The sequence below is a fragment of the Cryptomeria japonica genome, chromosome 7 (genome assembly GCF_030272615.1).
Source record: "Cryptomeria japonica chromosome 7, Sugi_1.0, whole genome shotgun sequence".
NCBI lineage: Eukaryota > Viridiplantae > Streptophyta > Pinopsida > Cupressales > Cupressaceae > Cryptomeria > Cryptomeria japonica.
In genome coordinates this window covers 177578866-177596790 of record NC_081411.1, presented here as the reverse complement: position 1 = coordinate 177596790, position 17925 = coordinate 177578866, and the positions used below count along the sequence as shown (strand labels likewise).

At 38.4% G+C, this 17925-nt stretch overlaps 1 protein-coding gene across 3 annotated transcripts in view; it reads left to right on the top strand.

Moving 5' to 3' along the window:
- The window catches only part of LOC131048456 (uncharacterized), a 144035-nt gene that overhangs the window by 35444 nt on the left and 90666 nt on the right, over positions 1 to 17925 (top strand). For 2 of the 3 annotated variants that reach the window (XM_057982406.2, XM_057982405.2), the window contains 3 exons: positions 9446 to 9613; positions 9820 to 10044; positions 10263 to 10490. In XM_057982406.2, the coding sequence (XP_057838389.1) occupies positions 9446 to 9613; positions 9820 to 10044; positions 10263 to 10490 (621 nt within the window). The remainder of the gene's footprint in view (positions 1 to 9445; positions 9614 to 9819; positions 10045 to 10262; positions 10491 to 17925) is intronic. The other variant, XM_057982407.2, reaches the window with a different exon arrangement.

Genomic DNA, 17925 nt, shown 5'->3' with positions numbered 1-17925 from the left:
TATTCTGAAATGTTATGTGCATAAAACACACATCAACACTACCTTACATTTGGAAGGGGCTGCCCATGAGTGGTGGTACGATGGTTTGATCACACTTGGACACAATCTCATTACCACGTATGCTGAGTTTACTGATAAATTGATTGAAAGGTTTGATGTCAAGGATCCTGAAGTTAGCTTTCGTGAATTAGCGCAATTAAAGCAACATTCCGGGACTCTTGATACTTATGTTGCTGATTTTTAGAGATTATCCGTTATGGTGCCTAGCATTAGTGAAAGGAGGTTGGTTGTCTTATTCATGGAAGCATTAATGGAGCCACTCAGAGGATGGTTGAAAGCCTTTGACCATCCTATACTACAAGAAGCAATGAAGAAAGCAAGGAGCATGGAGTTCACAACGCCTAGAAACAAAAGTTATCATAAGGAAACTCCTTCTACTAGCCAGGAGAGTCCTCAACAACTTGTTGAAAAGAAAAAGAAATCAGCACCTATGATGGATGAGGAGACACGAGAAGATCTAAGGAGAAGGAAATTATTCTTTTGGTGCAAGGAGCCTTATAGCAGGGAGCATGATTGCCCCTTAAGACCTAAGGGTAAGGCAAATCGTGCAATGTGGGTATACTATGAGGATCCTGATTCTGAAAATTCGAATCAACCAGCCGTTTTAGGAGAGTTTGAGCTGGATGGGGATCTTTCTCCCATGGCCTTGTTTGCTGATGAGCAGGATGAGGTTACCTTCAGATTCTGAGGAACAGTCAATGGGCAGCGTTGCATTGCACTCTTAGACACTGGAGCATCATGTAACTTTATTGATGAGGGATTTGTGATTAGATGCAGGTTGTAGACAGAGGACTTCAACGGATTTAGAGTCAGAGTTGTAGATGGTTATACCCTCATGTGCACCAAACGGATAGGTAATCTTACTTTGCAGCTGAATGATTATGAGTTGCATGCTGATTTCTATGTAGTTAAAATGGGTGCAGTGGATGTAGTCTTGGGCATGAAATGGCTCCAAAACATTGGAGTATTTACCCTCAATGTGCTTAAGATGGAAATGAAGTTTGAATTGAATGATAGGACTCATGTATTGAGGGGAATAGTTGACAGGAGCTTGCATTCTATGTCTTTTTGTAGTGGGAAAAGCAGGAAAAGGAATTATGTGATTATGTAGGAGAAGCTTGAGTTGATGGACAATCCCTTGTTTGAGATTGATACTACATGGCTGTTAGACAATCCACTCTATGATTGGAATGTGGATCATTCTCCCGACAGTGATAACGGGGATTCTTCTTCTAGTGTATCAGAACTTCATACAGGTTTCCCACAAGGAAATTCAGAAGTATATATAGTGAGGAGTCTCTACAGTGTCACTTTGGATCCTCATGTGCATGACATACTTCATATACATAATTCAAGGATACAAGTGGTGGATGATTTATTTGATGTCTTACTTTCAGCAAAGTTTGGGGGCAAGAAGGATCAACCACCTGATTTGCTACCTCATGAGATTTGCACTCCTGTAGCACATGATGAGGTTATTGATTTGATTCAGCGTATTCCGGTAATAGTGCAGCAGTTGTGTGGTGTTCACAGGGACATTACACAGAGTTTTCCGTGGGATCTAGGTGGGGGAAGAGTTCCTTGCAGCTGTGATTGCTTGGGGACAAGCAATTTCAGGAGGGGCAGATTGTAATGTCTCCGATTTTAGCCTGGAATTGTTTGAGGGGAAATAAGGAGGAAATTTATTTAATTTAATATTATATAAGTTGTCTCATTATATTTATTTAAAATCACACTTGAGATGACTTTATATTTTATTAAATTAATAATGTGACTTAAGTAAAAAATAAAATAATTAAAAAGTCACTTAAAAATAATAAAGTGTACCTACCCTCTTCTAGAAGGAATCTTATGATGGGTTATGAAAAGAATAAATAGAAGAGGGAAATGGAGGGATGGGCATCGGTTGTTCGGTTATCTCTTGATTTGAGTTGTGGGACCGAGGGTTGTCCGTAGAATAGATCCTAGGGAACGATACCTCCCTTCGATCAGCATAATTGAGGAGGTGAAAGATCCTCGGAAGGGTTGCTTTGTGGGTGAGGAGCACTCAGTTCTTCACATTGAGCTTATGGAGTTATTATATCAGACTTGAGAAGTTTGCCTCAGACCTACATACCGCCATTAATTTGTTCTAGGGTCATGCTAGAGGCAAGCTTTCATATGTTTGTGGGAAGCGATATTGCCTAGGGAAGAAGGCGATATGCTTTGGGTGTATTTGGCGGTGAAATGAGCTAAGTTGCAGACATTTATCAGTTTGCTGCAGACTTCGACCTTCCCACGATTTTGATTACTACATCTTCTTTGAGCTCCAATTTCCATCTTGGAGGATAGCGACATCATCTTGGAAGCAAGGCAGTTCCTATGGAACATTTTGTAGGAACTTTGGCACATGTTTGAAGACATATTTCAGTGTGGATCAGAAAACGGACCTGAGCATAGAAACCTTCGATTTGGGCTATATCTTCTTGCATGAGCTTTGAGACTCACAATTCAGTGAGGTGCCTTCATCTAGCATTGGGACTGATCAGCTTGGAGATAGTTTGGAGCTTATTTACTGCCATCTACATTGACATCTCAGACTTCCATTCACAGTTGCAGGCCGACATAGAAGGATCACGATTTGCACCTTGAAGGAGGATATTGCTTGTCTCATCATCACCTCTCCTAGGCGATCCATAACAGGTTCATAAGATACCATTATTTCTTGATCATTTCAGTTGATGTGCATGAGTTTATGAGTGCCATTGTCCTCAGAAAACCTGAGACATAGTTATTGTTATCAATCCATGTGTGATCATGTAGTCGCACATTGAGTTGGCATTTTGAATAAAGTTTAAGGAATTTTGTGGCTGCATATTGTATAATCATTTTCTGAGGTTGTATATCATCTATTTGACAAAATGCCAGTTCATAGTTATTCACGATGGAGAGCTTTAATTGTTATTGTTTGCTGTCTCTACATTACTGGGTCATCACACTCCACTTTTCAAGTTATTTATGAATGAACTTCATTAAAATTTAGCATGCAATGCCCCTTATACCACACTGAAAATTAAGGACAGCAAGCTAGCCTTGGTTAGACAAGTGTTTGACAGAATATCTAAGCCAAGAGAAATCCGAAGTTTAATATCAGAATTGACAAGGGACATTACATTGTGTAGAATAGTAAGAAGGCTGTATGGGTGCAACATGAGATTGTCTTACGGGTGCAACTTGAAATTGTTGTACGAGGAAATTGGGAGTATTATAATTGGTCTTCTCATAAGTTTCCCTGACATTTGATATTTTATTATTATTTGGCATCTTTTTTTTCTTCATATTATCATTTTCTAATTTTCTTTTTCTTTCCTCGTAAATTTCCCGTGAAGTTGATTTTTCTTGACAAGTATATGTACTCTCCACATTACATATTTTTCTTTTCATACTGTCAGATTTATCATTCATACCTTTACATGCTTTTATCGATTGCTCTTCACCGAGAGTTATGGCTTCAAGAAAATTACACATTGACATAAATACCTCATAGTCCTCCATTGGCCTATGAAATAGGCCACAGAGAGAATTTGTTTCATCCTTAGAACAATCTTCCAACTCGAGCATCCCTTCATCATTTGGTTCCATGTCTTTCCTTCCTTTGTCCATACTTGGTTCTTTGTCTTTGGACTCTGATTTGGTAGATGTCAACTCCTCACTCACCACCTGATTTCTCAGGTCGATGACCTACTTCCTTCCTTTACCCTTGATCGAGAGCGTGTTCCACTTCCAATTGTGATTTGCCTTGGTAGCAATCAACCATACTCTCCCGAGGAGTGCATTATATGCCTTATTCTGCAAGGGGATGAGTATGAAGTCCAAATCAAATTGTTGTGCCCTGATCCACTTTTTGTGCCATCAATGTTCCCAATGGCTTAATGTCGTGCTAGTTGGCACCTACCAAGAGGAAGGTCGACTGCTAGAGTGTTGGTCTTCTGAGGCATTTCCAAGTATTTTTTGGTAGTACGTTTATTCTTGAGCCTCCATCGACAATGGAGTTTGTCAAATTCTTCCCCATTATTTCCATCTCGACAACGATTGACTTTCCCCCAATGCTCACCGTCAACAACATGGGATGAATGACCTGGTTGTTTTCAAGGTGGTGATTTCATTGTCCATTCCTCTTGTGGCTTACATTGGTTTTGGCCAACTATGTTGTCATTGACCATGTTGGTAATTGCCACTCTTAGTTGTGGCATATTTTGAAGGTTTGTCACCTTGATGGGTATGGTTGTCTGTAGCACCTACCAAACTGTGTTCTTCTTTGGCTTTGATCACAATGACTTACTTGTAGTTCTGTTGGAGGTTATTCGTTCCTTTGCCAGCATTTGTTCTACTTCTTCTTAGCTTCTTGGAGTTGTTCCTTCTCTGTACATGGGTCCAAGTACATCGCCTTCTTCATCTGTGTTCTTGTGATCACTAGAACTGCTTCATCTTGTTCCTCCGTGTCCAACATATTAATACCCTTTTTCTTTGGGCAGTTGGTGTCTTCATGTTCACTTGGTCCACACCATTTGCACAATAATTGTACGTTGTCTTTCTTATTCTAGCAGTCTCTTGCAAAATGTCCCCATTCACTACATTGTTGGCATTGTGTGATAGGATGTCCTTTTTAGTTGTACTGTATTTGATTTCACCCTCGTTGATTTCCATAACTGCTTGGCAATACATTTTGTGGTTTCAATACAGTAGACTCTCCCTATGTGAAGAGTACTTGTGTACTTCTAGTCTTCAAATTATATGGACACTCCTTTATTGAATCACCCATCACTTGACAAATCTCACATAACATCTTTTTAGGACAATTACCTTTCATGTGCCCCTCAATTTCATACTCAATACATCATAGTTCATTACTTTCTTTATTGGTCCCTTTCTCAGCTTTCAATTCTTTCATCATTCTCAACATATCCCGTCAAAGGGCCCAAACTGTTTTGTATTCTTTGTTGATGTTGCTGTCAGTCCTCTCGTTGTCCTCAATCTTTTTTTTTCCCCAAGATGTTTTGGATTTACTCTCAATGTCCATCGTTCGATTATACGCATTGATGTACAATGACAAAGATACCCCTTTCATTTTCTTTCTCAACGAATGGATGAATCCCTTAATGAACCACCTCTTCTTCATCCTGTCGGTTGGCTGGTTCTCCATCTTATCCTGTAACTCCTTGAGCCTATGATTGTACGTTCTCATGCTTTCCTTGTTTGGTGTTATAAATTTCAGCCACAATTTCATTGTCATCCCTTAGGAGTTTAAATTCCTTGTGGAATGTCGTCTTTAGGCTATCCCAGGATTCTATGTGTTTATCTTCCAACTTTGAAAACTAGTCAATGGCTATTCCCTGTAACATTGTGAGAAATGTCCTCAACTAGCATTCTTTATCTAACTGACTGCTTGCCAACCAAATGGTTTAGAATGTCTTGCAGTGCCTCATAGGATCCCCTTATTCCTTCCCTGTGAACTTTGACAGTTTCTGTTGATCCACTTTCAGACTCACTGGAGGAGTCACCATCTTTCTCACCTGCCTACCCCCTTGTGTGTCGAACTTGGGTGGATTGTTTTGACTGCAATGTTCCGGTGCTTTCTTTGCTCTCTCGGCCACATGCATGTCCTCTGCACGTCCACCTCCAACATCCCCAACATTTGGGAAGAGGTATACTGTCTTCTCGGACTCCGTAACCCAAACTTCCCTTTTCGTTTGGATTACGGAATGCAGGGAACCAGTCTACCCCTTCCCTTTTGGGAAGAGGTATACTGTCTCCTCGGACTCCTTAACTCAGACTTCCCTTTCCTTCCCGATTACAGAATGCAGGGAATCGGTTTACCCCTTCACTTTTGGGAAGAGGTATATTGTCTCCTTGGACTTTGTAACTTGGACTTCCCTTTCCTTTTGGATTATGGAATGCGGGGAACCAGTCTACCCCTTCCCTTTTGGGAAGAGGTCTACTATTTCCTTAGACTTTGTAATCCAGACTTCCCTTTCCTTCCGGATTACGGAATGTGGGGAACCAGTCCACCCCTTCCCTTTTTGAAAGAGGTATATTGTCTCTTCGGACTCCATAACCCGAACTTCCCTTTCCTTTCAGATTACAGAATGAGGGGAACCAGTCTACCCCTTCCCTTTTGGGAAGAGGTATATTGTTTCCTTGGACTTTGTAACCCAAACTTCCCTTTCCTTCCGTATTACGGAATGCGGGGAACCAATCTACCTCTTCCTTTTTGGGAAGAGGAAGAGGTATACTATCTCCTCGGACTCTGTAACATGAATTCTGTAACCCGGACTTCCTTTTCGTTCCTGATTATGAAATGTGGGGAACTAGTCTACTCGTTCCCTTTTGGGAAGAGGTATGCTAAAGGAGTAGATTGTCTCCCTGAACTCAATAATCCGGACTTCCCTTTGCTTTTGGTTTACAGAATGCAGGGAACTAGTCTACCCCCATTTTGGGAAGAGGTATACTGTCTCTTCAAACCCCAAAATTTTGGATCCTCTTATCTCCTCCCTCTCCTGCCTTTGGACTTTGGGGATCTCGCCTCCTCTCCCTTTGCAGTGTTTTCTTGAAGGATCGACATCTGATCTCCGGTGACATCAACACTTCCAGATGGCATGATCAACACTCAAGGCTTTTAATGCTCCACCAACTCCTATGACTTATCTACTTTGATTTATGGAGCTACAAGGGCGCATTTAATGTTTTTCGTAGGATTGCCATCAAGTGGAGTCCAAGGCCATGCTTATTTATGGTTATTTGATGGTCTTCATATTAGGTTTGTATACTTTGACTTTGGAATGTCAGACAATCCACCTTCTAGAAGTACTTTTCTTCTTAGAATTGCCTTGTTAGGGTATGGATGGGTTTCTTGCACGCACACCCATGTTGCTCCGTACACTTCCCTACCTTCCCGGACTGACATTCCTTTGCGTATGCTAGGGTCAAGGCTTCCCCTCTTTGACCAGTGGTCACTTCTCTGTGACCAGTTTGCTATATATAGGCTGTTAAGCCTCATTGTAAAGGGTTCTCCCCTTGCTAGCTTGAGCTACTTTATGATCTTTCTCTCTTCAAGATTTGTATATTTTCTTGCATTTTTGCAACTGTAAGTTTGGCCATTGGCCTAAGAATGAATTGAAATCATCATTCTTGCCTCTCTTCAACTTATGCATGTTCTGTATGATTCCTTACCTTCTTTATAAGTTTATGTTTTGTGGCTTTCTCTCATGTGTATGCTGTGTTAACTTGTTTCTTGGTGTGACTTGTGGGAAACCTTCTCCCCATTGACATTCAACAAACTCTAACCTCCGTACATGCGTTTGGGGTCATTCATGCAATTGAAGTTTGTGCATCTCTAGGGTATTTCGATTGGTTCTTTGTGTCATTTTGGGGTGGGGAAAGGAACATCCCTTATCTTGGTGCATCACCTCCTTTCATTTTAACATTTCCTTCTTCCCTTTTTCTCTGCAACCTGTTAAGATAGGTTTAGAAGTAGAATTTAGAGTGTTGAGTTGGTTCAACACATACACTTGGATTGAGAAGGAAGCCGACCTTCTCCGGAGATTCAATTGCATTGCACAAGGTCCCACGCTTGTGAATAGCCCGATCAAAGTAGCAAAGCCTCCCTTATTTGATCGCACAAACAAATGAAACTACCACAAGAACATTGCTATAGCAATGCCTAGAAAGAGCTGGTTGAGGGTGGCATCCTCCCACCGACCCTATCAATATTAAAGCAATGCTTATGGCTTCAAGCCGCTACATAAAAAGTATGTTAAAAGAGACAAAGCTCATAAATAAAAGCACTTAATCATAATAATATTATATACATTGTAAATTAATTTATATATATACATATATACATATGTACACTTTCCAACTGAAGGTTTTACGTGCATATATATTATATACACACATATATATAAATGTATATATGCTACATATATATGTATACATACATACATACATACATACATAGATACATATATACATACATACATAGATACATATGTACATATATAAATATACATATATATATATATATATATATATATATATATATATATATGTCATATATATACATATACATATATAAATATATATATATATATGTATATATATGTGTGTACATACATACATACATACATACATACATATATCTATGTATGTATGTATGTATATTACTAGGAGGCGTGTCTCCTACCCCCTGAGATGCGACGGAGATGGAGATGCATTTCCGGTACCAAGGACATCTCCGGAAACTTCTTGATGCACATGCCATTTAGATTGGCTATGGTACTAGCAGTATAAGCAATTTTATTTTTTATTTTTTGTTCAATTTTAAATTTAACGCTAAACTTTACCATTGTTCTTATTTTCAAAGTTCTATGTCATGATATTTTCTAGAAATTATTAAATTATATTAAAATAAATTGGCATCTTGAAATACTCCTCGTCTTCTTTTTTTGAAAATTAGTTGTACCAGTACCGGTACTAGTCTCCAAGTACCACTATCTCCTGGTAACCTTGTTAATGAGATAATGCTTATAAAATAAATTATGGTTCAATTATTTATATTAAATAATAATAAACACAAGAGATGACACACAATACCCTACCCAGGGACAACAAAGGATAGATTGTCAACTCACTGATTGACAAGATGGTAAGACGAACCCTAAAGCCAACGTGACATCTAACCACAATAAGAGCTTATCTCCAAGCTAAAGGTTTGTTGTCAAATTGATCTTTTTCCAAGGTCTACAATCCTCTCCTTGATGATACTCTTGCTCTTGAGGGCATTGCGTATCCTACATCCACTTGGTTACATTAAAACTAGCTAGTCTGATCTTAACTTTTTAATATCTGCATACTTGAAAACCAACAATGTCAAAATAACTTCCATATTCAATTTCAATTATTAAGAGTTCTCATCCACATGTGAAGGCAAATATAATGTCATTGATTACCCAATCACAAAAGCATAAATAGATATAATTCCACTGTTGGAAAAGAGGGATGTAACAAATATGAAGATTATTGAATATTAACTGTAATTTTCATTGTATTGACATTGGACAAGTCATTGAATTATGAATTTATGTGTCTTTTCTTTTTTGCAAATTATGAGGCATTTTAATATTTTGTTTATGGGCAATTGTGAGTATCATTGTTTTTTAATATTTTATAATTTAATTTTTTTAAAATGAATTTTCTTTACTATTATTCAATTTTAAAGATAATGATTTATGGATGTCCTTTAAATGGACCTATTCCCAATAGAATTGTTTGAGAATGATTAACTTATTGAAGTTTCAGCTCTTGAAAAACAGTGTTTAATCTGACAGTTCCTTTGGCATGCATGCAGCTTGTATTTCAGCCTTTTGTGGTGGTGATTGGAATTCTTATATCTTCTGTATCCTTTATATTTTTTAGCCAATCCACACGAAAATATGGAATTCAAGGAATTTTGTATCTTGATATGGCAGCAGAAGAGACCGTATATATACGTGAGGAATACAATAAATTTATTCAGGTAATACTATTTCATACAGTCATGTTCATGTTATAGTTGACTTGTCTCTTGAGGGAATTGTGTGGTGTACTATGTTTCAATTTTGTCGCAACTTCATACATGGTTGTGGTTTTTAAGCATTTAAATATGTGATATGATGTATAGTGCATCTTTTGGTAAATGGTTGATTTTTCAATTATCTCAGAGTGCATCTTTTCTTTCCACAGCGGGGGGCAACTAAACTACTGAAGCTCTTCACACCTGTTCTCGTTCTTTACATTCTTCAGAAAGGCTGGTTCTACATTGATGTTCCCCTTGCTTCTTTGCCTCATTTGAATAATAGAACAGCAAATATTGTGATTATTAGTATGTCAGAGGGCATATCATGGGTGTACCAAACAACAACATTTTTGTATGCCTGTATCTTGTTTTGGAAAGTCTGCTATCTACAAGTAAGCTTTTACTTGTTGAAGATAAGTCTAATTCCATTTGTTTTATTGATGTCGTTTTAAATATATTTCCAGTGCACTTTTATTTATGTTACTTCTGAACACATTTAAATTTCAGATGGTGCATAGGTAGAGTTGTGTCTAGTTAAATCAAGTGAAATTATATGATGAAAATATAATTTATTGCTGTGTTACTTGACTCTACATATTTGCAAATAAAGGAGCTGAAAATGCAACTATTCAAGGAGATGCTACTACAAGCCTATGATCCTGAATTATATTACATCAAGTATACTGGAATAATAAAATGTCTTCAGTCCACAAGCAGGCGGTTCAGATTATTCTTGGCCCTTACTGGTTCTATAACTATTTTTTCTGCATTGGCTTCAATGTATGTAGTAGTTAAAGATCGTCATGGAATTGGCATTTTGCTGTCAGGTGAACTGGTGGTAAGTAAGTGGGCTACCATAGATTTGCAAAATATATTCTCCTCGTATTCTCTTCCAACACTTTTAATAATACAGGTAATAATGCCAAAGAATAAAGTTTCTACCAAGAAGACAAATTCTATAAAAGCTTAATCTCCGAGTTTAAGTCATTACCTTAAGTTACCTTTTGATAGTTTTGAAATGGGAAATGCCATTTTTCTAAGAACCATCAGAATCAAAATAGTGTGGATATTTCAGTAGAAAATAGTACACATTATATCAATTTTTTGCTTATGCAACAATTAAAAAAATGTGGAGTAGCTGGAGACATCATGGAAATGGTTGGAAATCCCCTAGAAATAGGTGAAAACTACCCGGAAACAATCTGTAAATGTTGCAGAAATGGACTTTTTTGGAACATTTTGATTTTCCAGATATGGCCCATTGTTTCCTGCCATGTCTGAAGTGTTGCTAGGAAATTTCTATTTAAAAGACAGTGTACCTATTGTTTCTTGATTCTATGTAATACTTTAGTATGCGCCTACATGATAGGATCCTAGGGGTGAACGAACTTGAATGTGATTGATCCTGCTTAATAAAGCAGTCAGGTTATATGTGCAAAGAAATGAAAGTTATATTGTCATAAAAAACATCAAACCAAGAAGGGACTAGTCTTTTACATAAAATATGCAACACAGATTCTCATTCTTTAAACAGATCATTTCAGGAACAAAGCATGTTAAGTGTGTCCAACTTATCTGTTCCTGATGTGGAATCCATGACAGAATTGTTGATCCTAGTCTTCATTATGGTATAGACACAGTTGGCATCTGTATAAGTAGTATTGCCACTTCTTGCAATGCATAAAACAAATAAAAATGCTGTCCATTGAGTAAATTGGAGCAGCAATCATGGCCTTTCTACCTTGAGACCTCCCAAGTATGAAAGCACCTTCCTTTGATTTTTTACTGTTCATACTATCCTTATATCTTTTGGTGTCCTCTTCTTTCATGAAAGCAACCTCCTCTAGACTTTGATTCTCATCGCTCCTTTCTCATGTGGCTTCTTTACCCTAGCACTATCCAAAGGGCCATTCGTAGTTTTTCTCCAATAATGTGGCTAATTAAGGCCTCCAAATAAAATCCATTAATGATGGTGAAGGGAATTCAGCGTTATCCTTTTTCTCTACTTCTTCTTGAGCTTATTTTATTTTCATGTTTTGGCCTCTTGGTTCTGACATGCAATACATTTGATAAGATAAATAATATAGTCGAGCAAATAACTGTTAGATCATCAGCTTGTCTACACTTTTGCCATTCTAAATGTCAATTTTATCGATGTGCATCTCTCAGATTGGATGGAGAAGAAAATGTTAAAGGCTAGAAGCTAGGCAAGGTTCCTTATGAGACTTTGTGAGACAGCTTTGCATCATTTCTCTCTATTGCATATATTTTCAAAGCATATCATGAATAGTGAAGTACTATTGGTTTCAATAAGTATGAAATCCTCCTCTCATTTGGATTTATATTGATTTGCCGGAGCTGTTAATTGAGTTTTCTCATGGAGTGGTTGCCTTTTCCATCAAGTTCTGCAATGTACTAATCATTGTATACATTGGTATAGGGTCTACTTACTAGTAATTGTTGATTACTTAATCTATCTATATCCATCCATCCATCTATATATGCAGATATACATATAAACGTGTTGATGTGTTTTTTATGCACATGCGAACACAGAATAAAATACCCAAAAGTATCTTATCCTCTCTTGAACAAAATCTCTCGGATGCTGAAGATTAGCTTAAGGATCACTCAAGAAGACTCCAAGGTTCATGAATGTAGGGTCACTACGTGTAAATAAGCTCATTGGTTTGATGTGATTATGCTGGAATCACAAGAGGACTTACATTCGAATGCCTGAATGCTTGATTTACTGGAACTTAGGTTCTATCTACTCAATTGGAAGATAAAAAGAGAGCAAAAGAGGTAGGGTTTGAGAGAGTCTATTCTAATCCTTTGAATGTAGGAAGATGAGTGAATGACTAGATGGAATCCTACTGAGTGAGGTCTCACCATCAAACTGAACAATTTGACACAAGCTCAGTGCAATCTTTTAAGGACGTTTCAAGGATGTTCGAATCAATACCGTCAAACATTGATCACCATTCAAGTTAATGCATAAGCAATGCGTGTAGAACGATTCGAAGTTAAGCTCATATCATTCTAGTTGACCACACAAGGCGCACTTACAAGCAACAAGAGGCCAGTGGTGTGGATTAGGCGGATTCCACATGAATACATTCAACAAATTCCTCCACTCAATCTAATCAACATGAAAATAAATTGAGAAGTACAACCATGAGGCCTGTTGAAATAACAAATTTCACCATAACTTCAATGAAAAGAGTATCTCATTTACAAGTCATACTTACAATTCTTCCCTCTCCTAATCTACTTCTATTCTAATTGCTATTCTATTCAATTTCACCATAACTTCAATGAAAAGAGTATCTCATTTACAAGTCATACCAACAATTCTTCCCTCTCCTAATCTACTTCTATTCTAATTGCTATTCTATTCTCTCCTAACTATTAGCTATTCTCCAACTATTAACTATTAACCATTAGCTTTTACAAATGAAGAGCTTGAGCTTTTATAGAGAGCTCAATACAATTCAATGGCTCAGATCAATTTGAGATCAATGGCCGAGATTTTACAATGAAAACCCTAATTAGTGTTCGTTACAACAAACTCAGTTCGGCCAATGAAATAATGACACCATTTTAATATAACCAATAGATGATAAGGGTAGGTGCCTTTGAGTTTGTGCCATCACTGGTGAGTCAGGTACGTTGAATCAAGACATGCAAAGGTAGACCTTCCCTGATTGGCGAGTGGTGACTGGGACGATAATTAGGATTCCACCTCAACTCACATTTTGAAGGCTTGATCTTCTAACTTTGATTAAGTCTTCTGAAACTATCTTCTGGAATGCCTTAAAATGAACCTTTGATGTCATCTTTGTATCTCTCCTTCGGAATTCCTTCTCTTGTGACTTCTTTCATGTTGTTGATGTTGCAGATCATGTCTTCGCGCAAGTGAATGCTTCTTGTTTGATCCCCTTATTTCCTTCTTCATTCCCTGCAAAACAAACAAGCATGTATCAAATACACTTGATATATAAGCTTAATAAGAGCATATAAAGAGAATTCATTCTCATAAAGGGACACTTGAAGTTGCTTTTTGCTCGTGAAGAGGAGCTCTTGGAGTATACTCCCAAGCCTCTGCTCATGAAGTTCGCCTTGCTTCTCATAAAGTGATTTTTGAATTCTCATCTTTCATCCTTTCAACTTAAAATGATTCTTTGCAAACTTCAAAGGTAGTAATCATGTAACCAATCTTGCACCTTCGCCTTCAACTATGAACACATGAAATTGAGTTCACTCACTTGAATTTTGCTCTTGAGACTCAATTTGTGGAATCCACTCATATCTTTCAAATTGTGAAGTTTGCTCATGTCTTAATTCTTGAAGTTCATTCGTGTTAGTCTACCTGCAATTTTTCCCTTTTTCAATATTCAAATTTGTGGGTTGCCTTTTGTGCTTTTACTTCCATGGGGTCATATATTCTCCTCATACTTGAGCCGTTGAACTCTTTTTGTCAAAAGGTTCAAATGGTTCAAGGTTCAGAGCGCGATTTAAAAAGAAAGTTGTGTCGGTCTTTGTCATAGTGTGACAAGCGCATTTTTTGTTTTCGGTCATTGAAGTTTTGAACTTGTTGAACCAAATTTCAAGCGGTTCAAAAGGTTCAAGGTTCAAGGTTTGAAATACCTTTTTGTGAGTCGCGACAATGTATTGTTATATGACGAGCGCGAGTCTTTTTATGTTGAGTTGATATGCGGTCTTGAACCTTGAACCAAATTTCAAGCAGTTCAAAAGGTTCAAGGTTCACTTTAAATAGTCCTTTTCTTTTGCCGCTCGTTCTTAGTGTTGTTTATGTGCCGACCGTTACTACTATACTTCTTAAGTGAACTTGAACCGTTGAACCTTTTGTTCAAGGAAGTTCAAGGTTCATAAGTTCATTTCAACTAACCCGAAAGCTTTTTAGTGGAAACAAAAGCGGCGCGACAAGAAGGAATATTCCCTTATTTAGCTTTTTGAAATTCTAAATGAGGAAAGTAATCATGCAAACATCAAATTGCCTGTGCGGAAGTGATGGATAATTAAGAAGGTGTCAGGTTTGTCATTTCACCATTACTTCGCATGCTTGGGTAAATCATGATGAAACATGCATGGTCCTATAGATATTTACCTGTCTGATCAAAGGAAAAGATGTATGAGTTTATTTCCGTATTTAGAAAGGTCGCAATTGCCATACTTCAATAAATTGGAGGCACCGAAGGTAAATCCAGCTCTGTTCTTCAAAAGAATTCCCAGTTTTCATGGTGTTATCGGGTAAGTTCAGTTGCTCTCTCCTATGTTATGTTTCTTTGTGTACTGGAGTTTTATCAGTATAGAAAAAGGGGAAATCTGAAAATTGTTGGGGTAGCATACTGTATTGCTGTTAAATTTTCTTGATAAAGGAAATAGTTAGTTAAAATGAGGCCAGTGCTGCCAAAGCTTGACCGAACCTCATGTTTGGTGAGTATCTTGCCGGAAATGGAAGACACCTCCTTAGTTCATGTGGATCTGGGGGATTTCCTTGAAAGGACTAAGAATCCTTAGGCTGGTTCATTAATGGAGAAAATAGTTAAGAGTTGTCTTGTGGAAGCTGCCGCATTTCCACTCGTTGCGCTGTGTCCAGATTTAGTGTTGGCTTGCATGAACAGATATGACTCTGAGAACAGGTGCATCATAAACAGTGATGGTGGGGTATTAGTTAGCATTAATAGGGAAACAGTGATGGTGACAATGGGTATTCCGCATAAAGACAAGTATGAGGATTGGACCATTGGAAATTCATACACCTATTTCTCTGAGAAGAAGAGTAAATACAAAAGTGTAATTGGAAGAAATTGGCTCTTGAGAGTTTAGAAAGGAGGGTCACGATTACCCAAACCCCTAACTAGAGAACACCTCATCACAGAGGTGCGAGACATCATTGTGCTTTTGAATAGAGTAAAGGGGAATTCACATTCCTTCTACTGGGAAGACTGGATGTACTTCTTTGTCCAAGTGGTTCTATCTGGTGACAGATTTTTGGATTGGTCTCAGGTAATTGCGAAGAGGCTTCACGAAGGACTATGCAATTTCGTGGGGATGATTGGGTTTTACATGTCTTCTTACCTGTTTTATATTTTAGCCTGCACAGGAGACCGGCTTGGATTACCTAGTGAACCCTAGATTGATGGAATGAGGGTTTACAATTATTACCCCTTGTTGCAACAACATAGATATATTGAACAAATTGACAGATGGAATGGAGTCTTTGCGGGAAGGCTGACCTTTGAGCTTCAGGGTGATGTAAACAAGAGAATGTCCGTCGAGGCTATGGAATTTGTAAGTATATATGGGAGTTTCTTTATCCAATTTCCACGGTTTACTTACATACGGGTAGGTGGTTTTGAAGGCCAACCATTCAAATTACCCAGGTATGCCTTTGATAGCTATGTGCTTACAAAAGTGAGCAGGCAGTTGGCTTATATAGATAAAAGATTAGGGGAAAAGGGTGAATCTGGGGTGGTATTTCCCGTTGAACTTGGGTATTACAGTTGCAAATCAGTATCAGATGCCTTGAATCTGGAACTGGAGTTCAAAAGGATGAACCTGCAGCCATATGTGGCTAGGCGAAGATTCGACAACAAAGGTTATGCAAGGGAGAATCTTAATATAGACAGTCATTTTTGCCATGAACCTCAGATAGAGGATTATTGGGAAAACTGCAAGGATGATCAGGAAGTAAGAAAGAGGTTGTGGTCAAGATTCACTTTACGACAGATAGCTATCTTGAGGCTCTCGATTAATACATTAGGTGTATTGGAAGATACATAGGAAGACGTCTTGGATCCTGAGTTTGGTATCGAGATTGAAGGGAAACCGATTCCAGAAATTGACTGGAGCAAAAAAGAAGATGATAGCATCCAAACAAGGACCTTCAATGTTGTCAGGAGGACAGAGAGATGGTTAAGGAAACTGAAATTCAAGGAGGGTCCTCACATGTCCTCACATGAATCAAGAAGTGATTCGCACATTGTGGTTCAATCCCCTGTTTTTGCCACTAATGAAATTGCTGATGTTGCAGGTGTCTCAAAGCCCGCTATAGAGAAAATACTGCCAAGAAGGTCAGGAAGGTCATCATCTGGTCTTACAGCTACCCGAGTAACTCGGTCAAGGAGATAAAAGAAGAGTAGGGAGCTAGTTCTACAACAGTTCGTGGTGGACTTAGACCCCACCGAGGAGCTTGAACAAACAATGAACTCACAGGATCAAGGTGAGCTCGGGATACAAGAAATGGATACAAATGAAGAAGTGGGAATTCAACAGAATCCCATGAATACTCTGGCAATCGTTACTTCCTCAGATGCACAGATCACCCCGCCACCTAAAGAACCTACCCAGGCACTAAGATGGCTGGAGGCCGCCATTGGAAAGAAAACGAGCATGGTGCCGGTCACCATTCCACTGGAAGACATGGTTAGTAAATGCTTAGGAAAAGCGTTAAAGCCCAAAAAGCTCAAACGCGAGCAATGCTTGATGTGGATGACACCACAGGACACTGGATAGTTGAAGTGGCCAAGCCCATTCCTGGGAGAGACGCAGATAATGCCATAGAGGAAGATTTAACTGTGGAGAAGATAGATTTGGGGGTTGCATCAAGGGCCGTGGATGTAAAACATTTGGAATCCTCTACAAAGAGGATAATCTCAAGGACTTGGAAAGATGAAAAAGACTAGAGAGAAATGAAGCAAATGGTCACACAGATGGCAGAATACATCAACGCTATTCACAATCCAGATCCTCAACCATTGTCGCAGATACCAGTGTCATTTGATCCCAAATCTCCGGCAAACCAGAAGATGCTCGATCAAGTTCAAAGAAACAGGGTAGTGACGGAGATGTTTAACAAGTGGCTGGACTTGATAGTTCAACAAGGATCAGAATATATCATTAATCTGGTTAAGGTTTATAAGGATGCAAAAATCGTGAGTAAAGAGCTCGAGCTGGAGACGGTCGCCTGGGAAAAGGAAAGAATTAAGTGGGTAGTGGTTCTCGCACAAATGAATGATGTCCAAAAGTATGGAGTGTTGAAGTTCCTAGTTGAGAAACCGGTGGAGAACCTAGATGATAATGTGCTATACGTATCAAAGAAGAACGTGGAATGGCGCAATTCAATCATCGGGCAAGGCCATGAAGAGTCCACAAACCTACTCAGGGGACTGACTGACTTGATTGACACTATACAGAAGGACCTTAAATGTATTGATATCCAACTCATGAAGGAGGGAGCCAAGGTA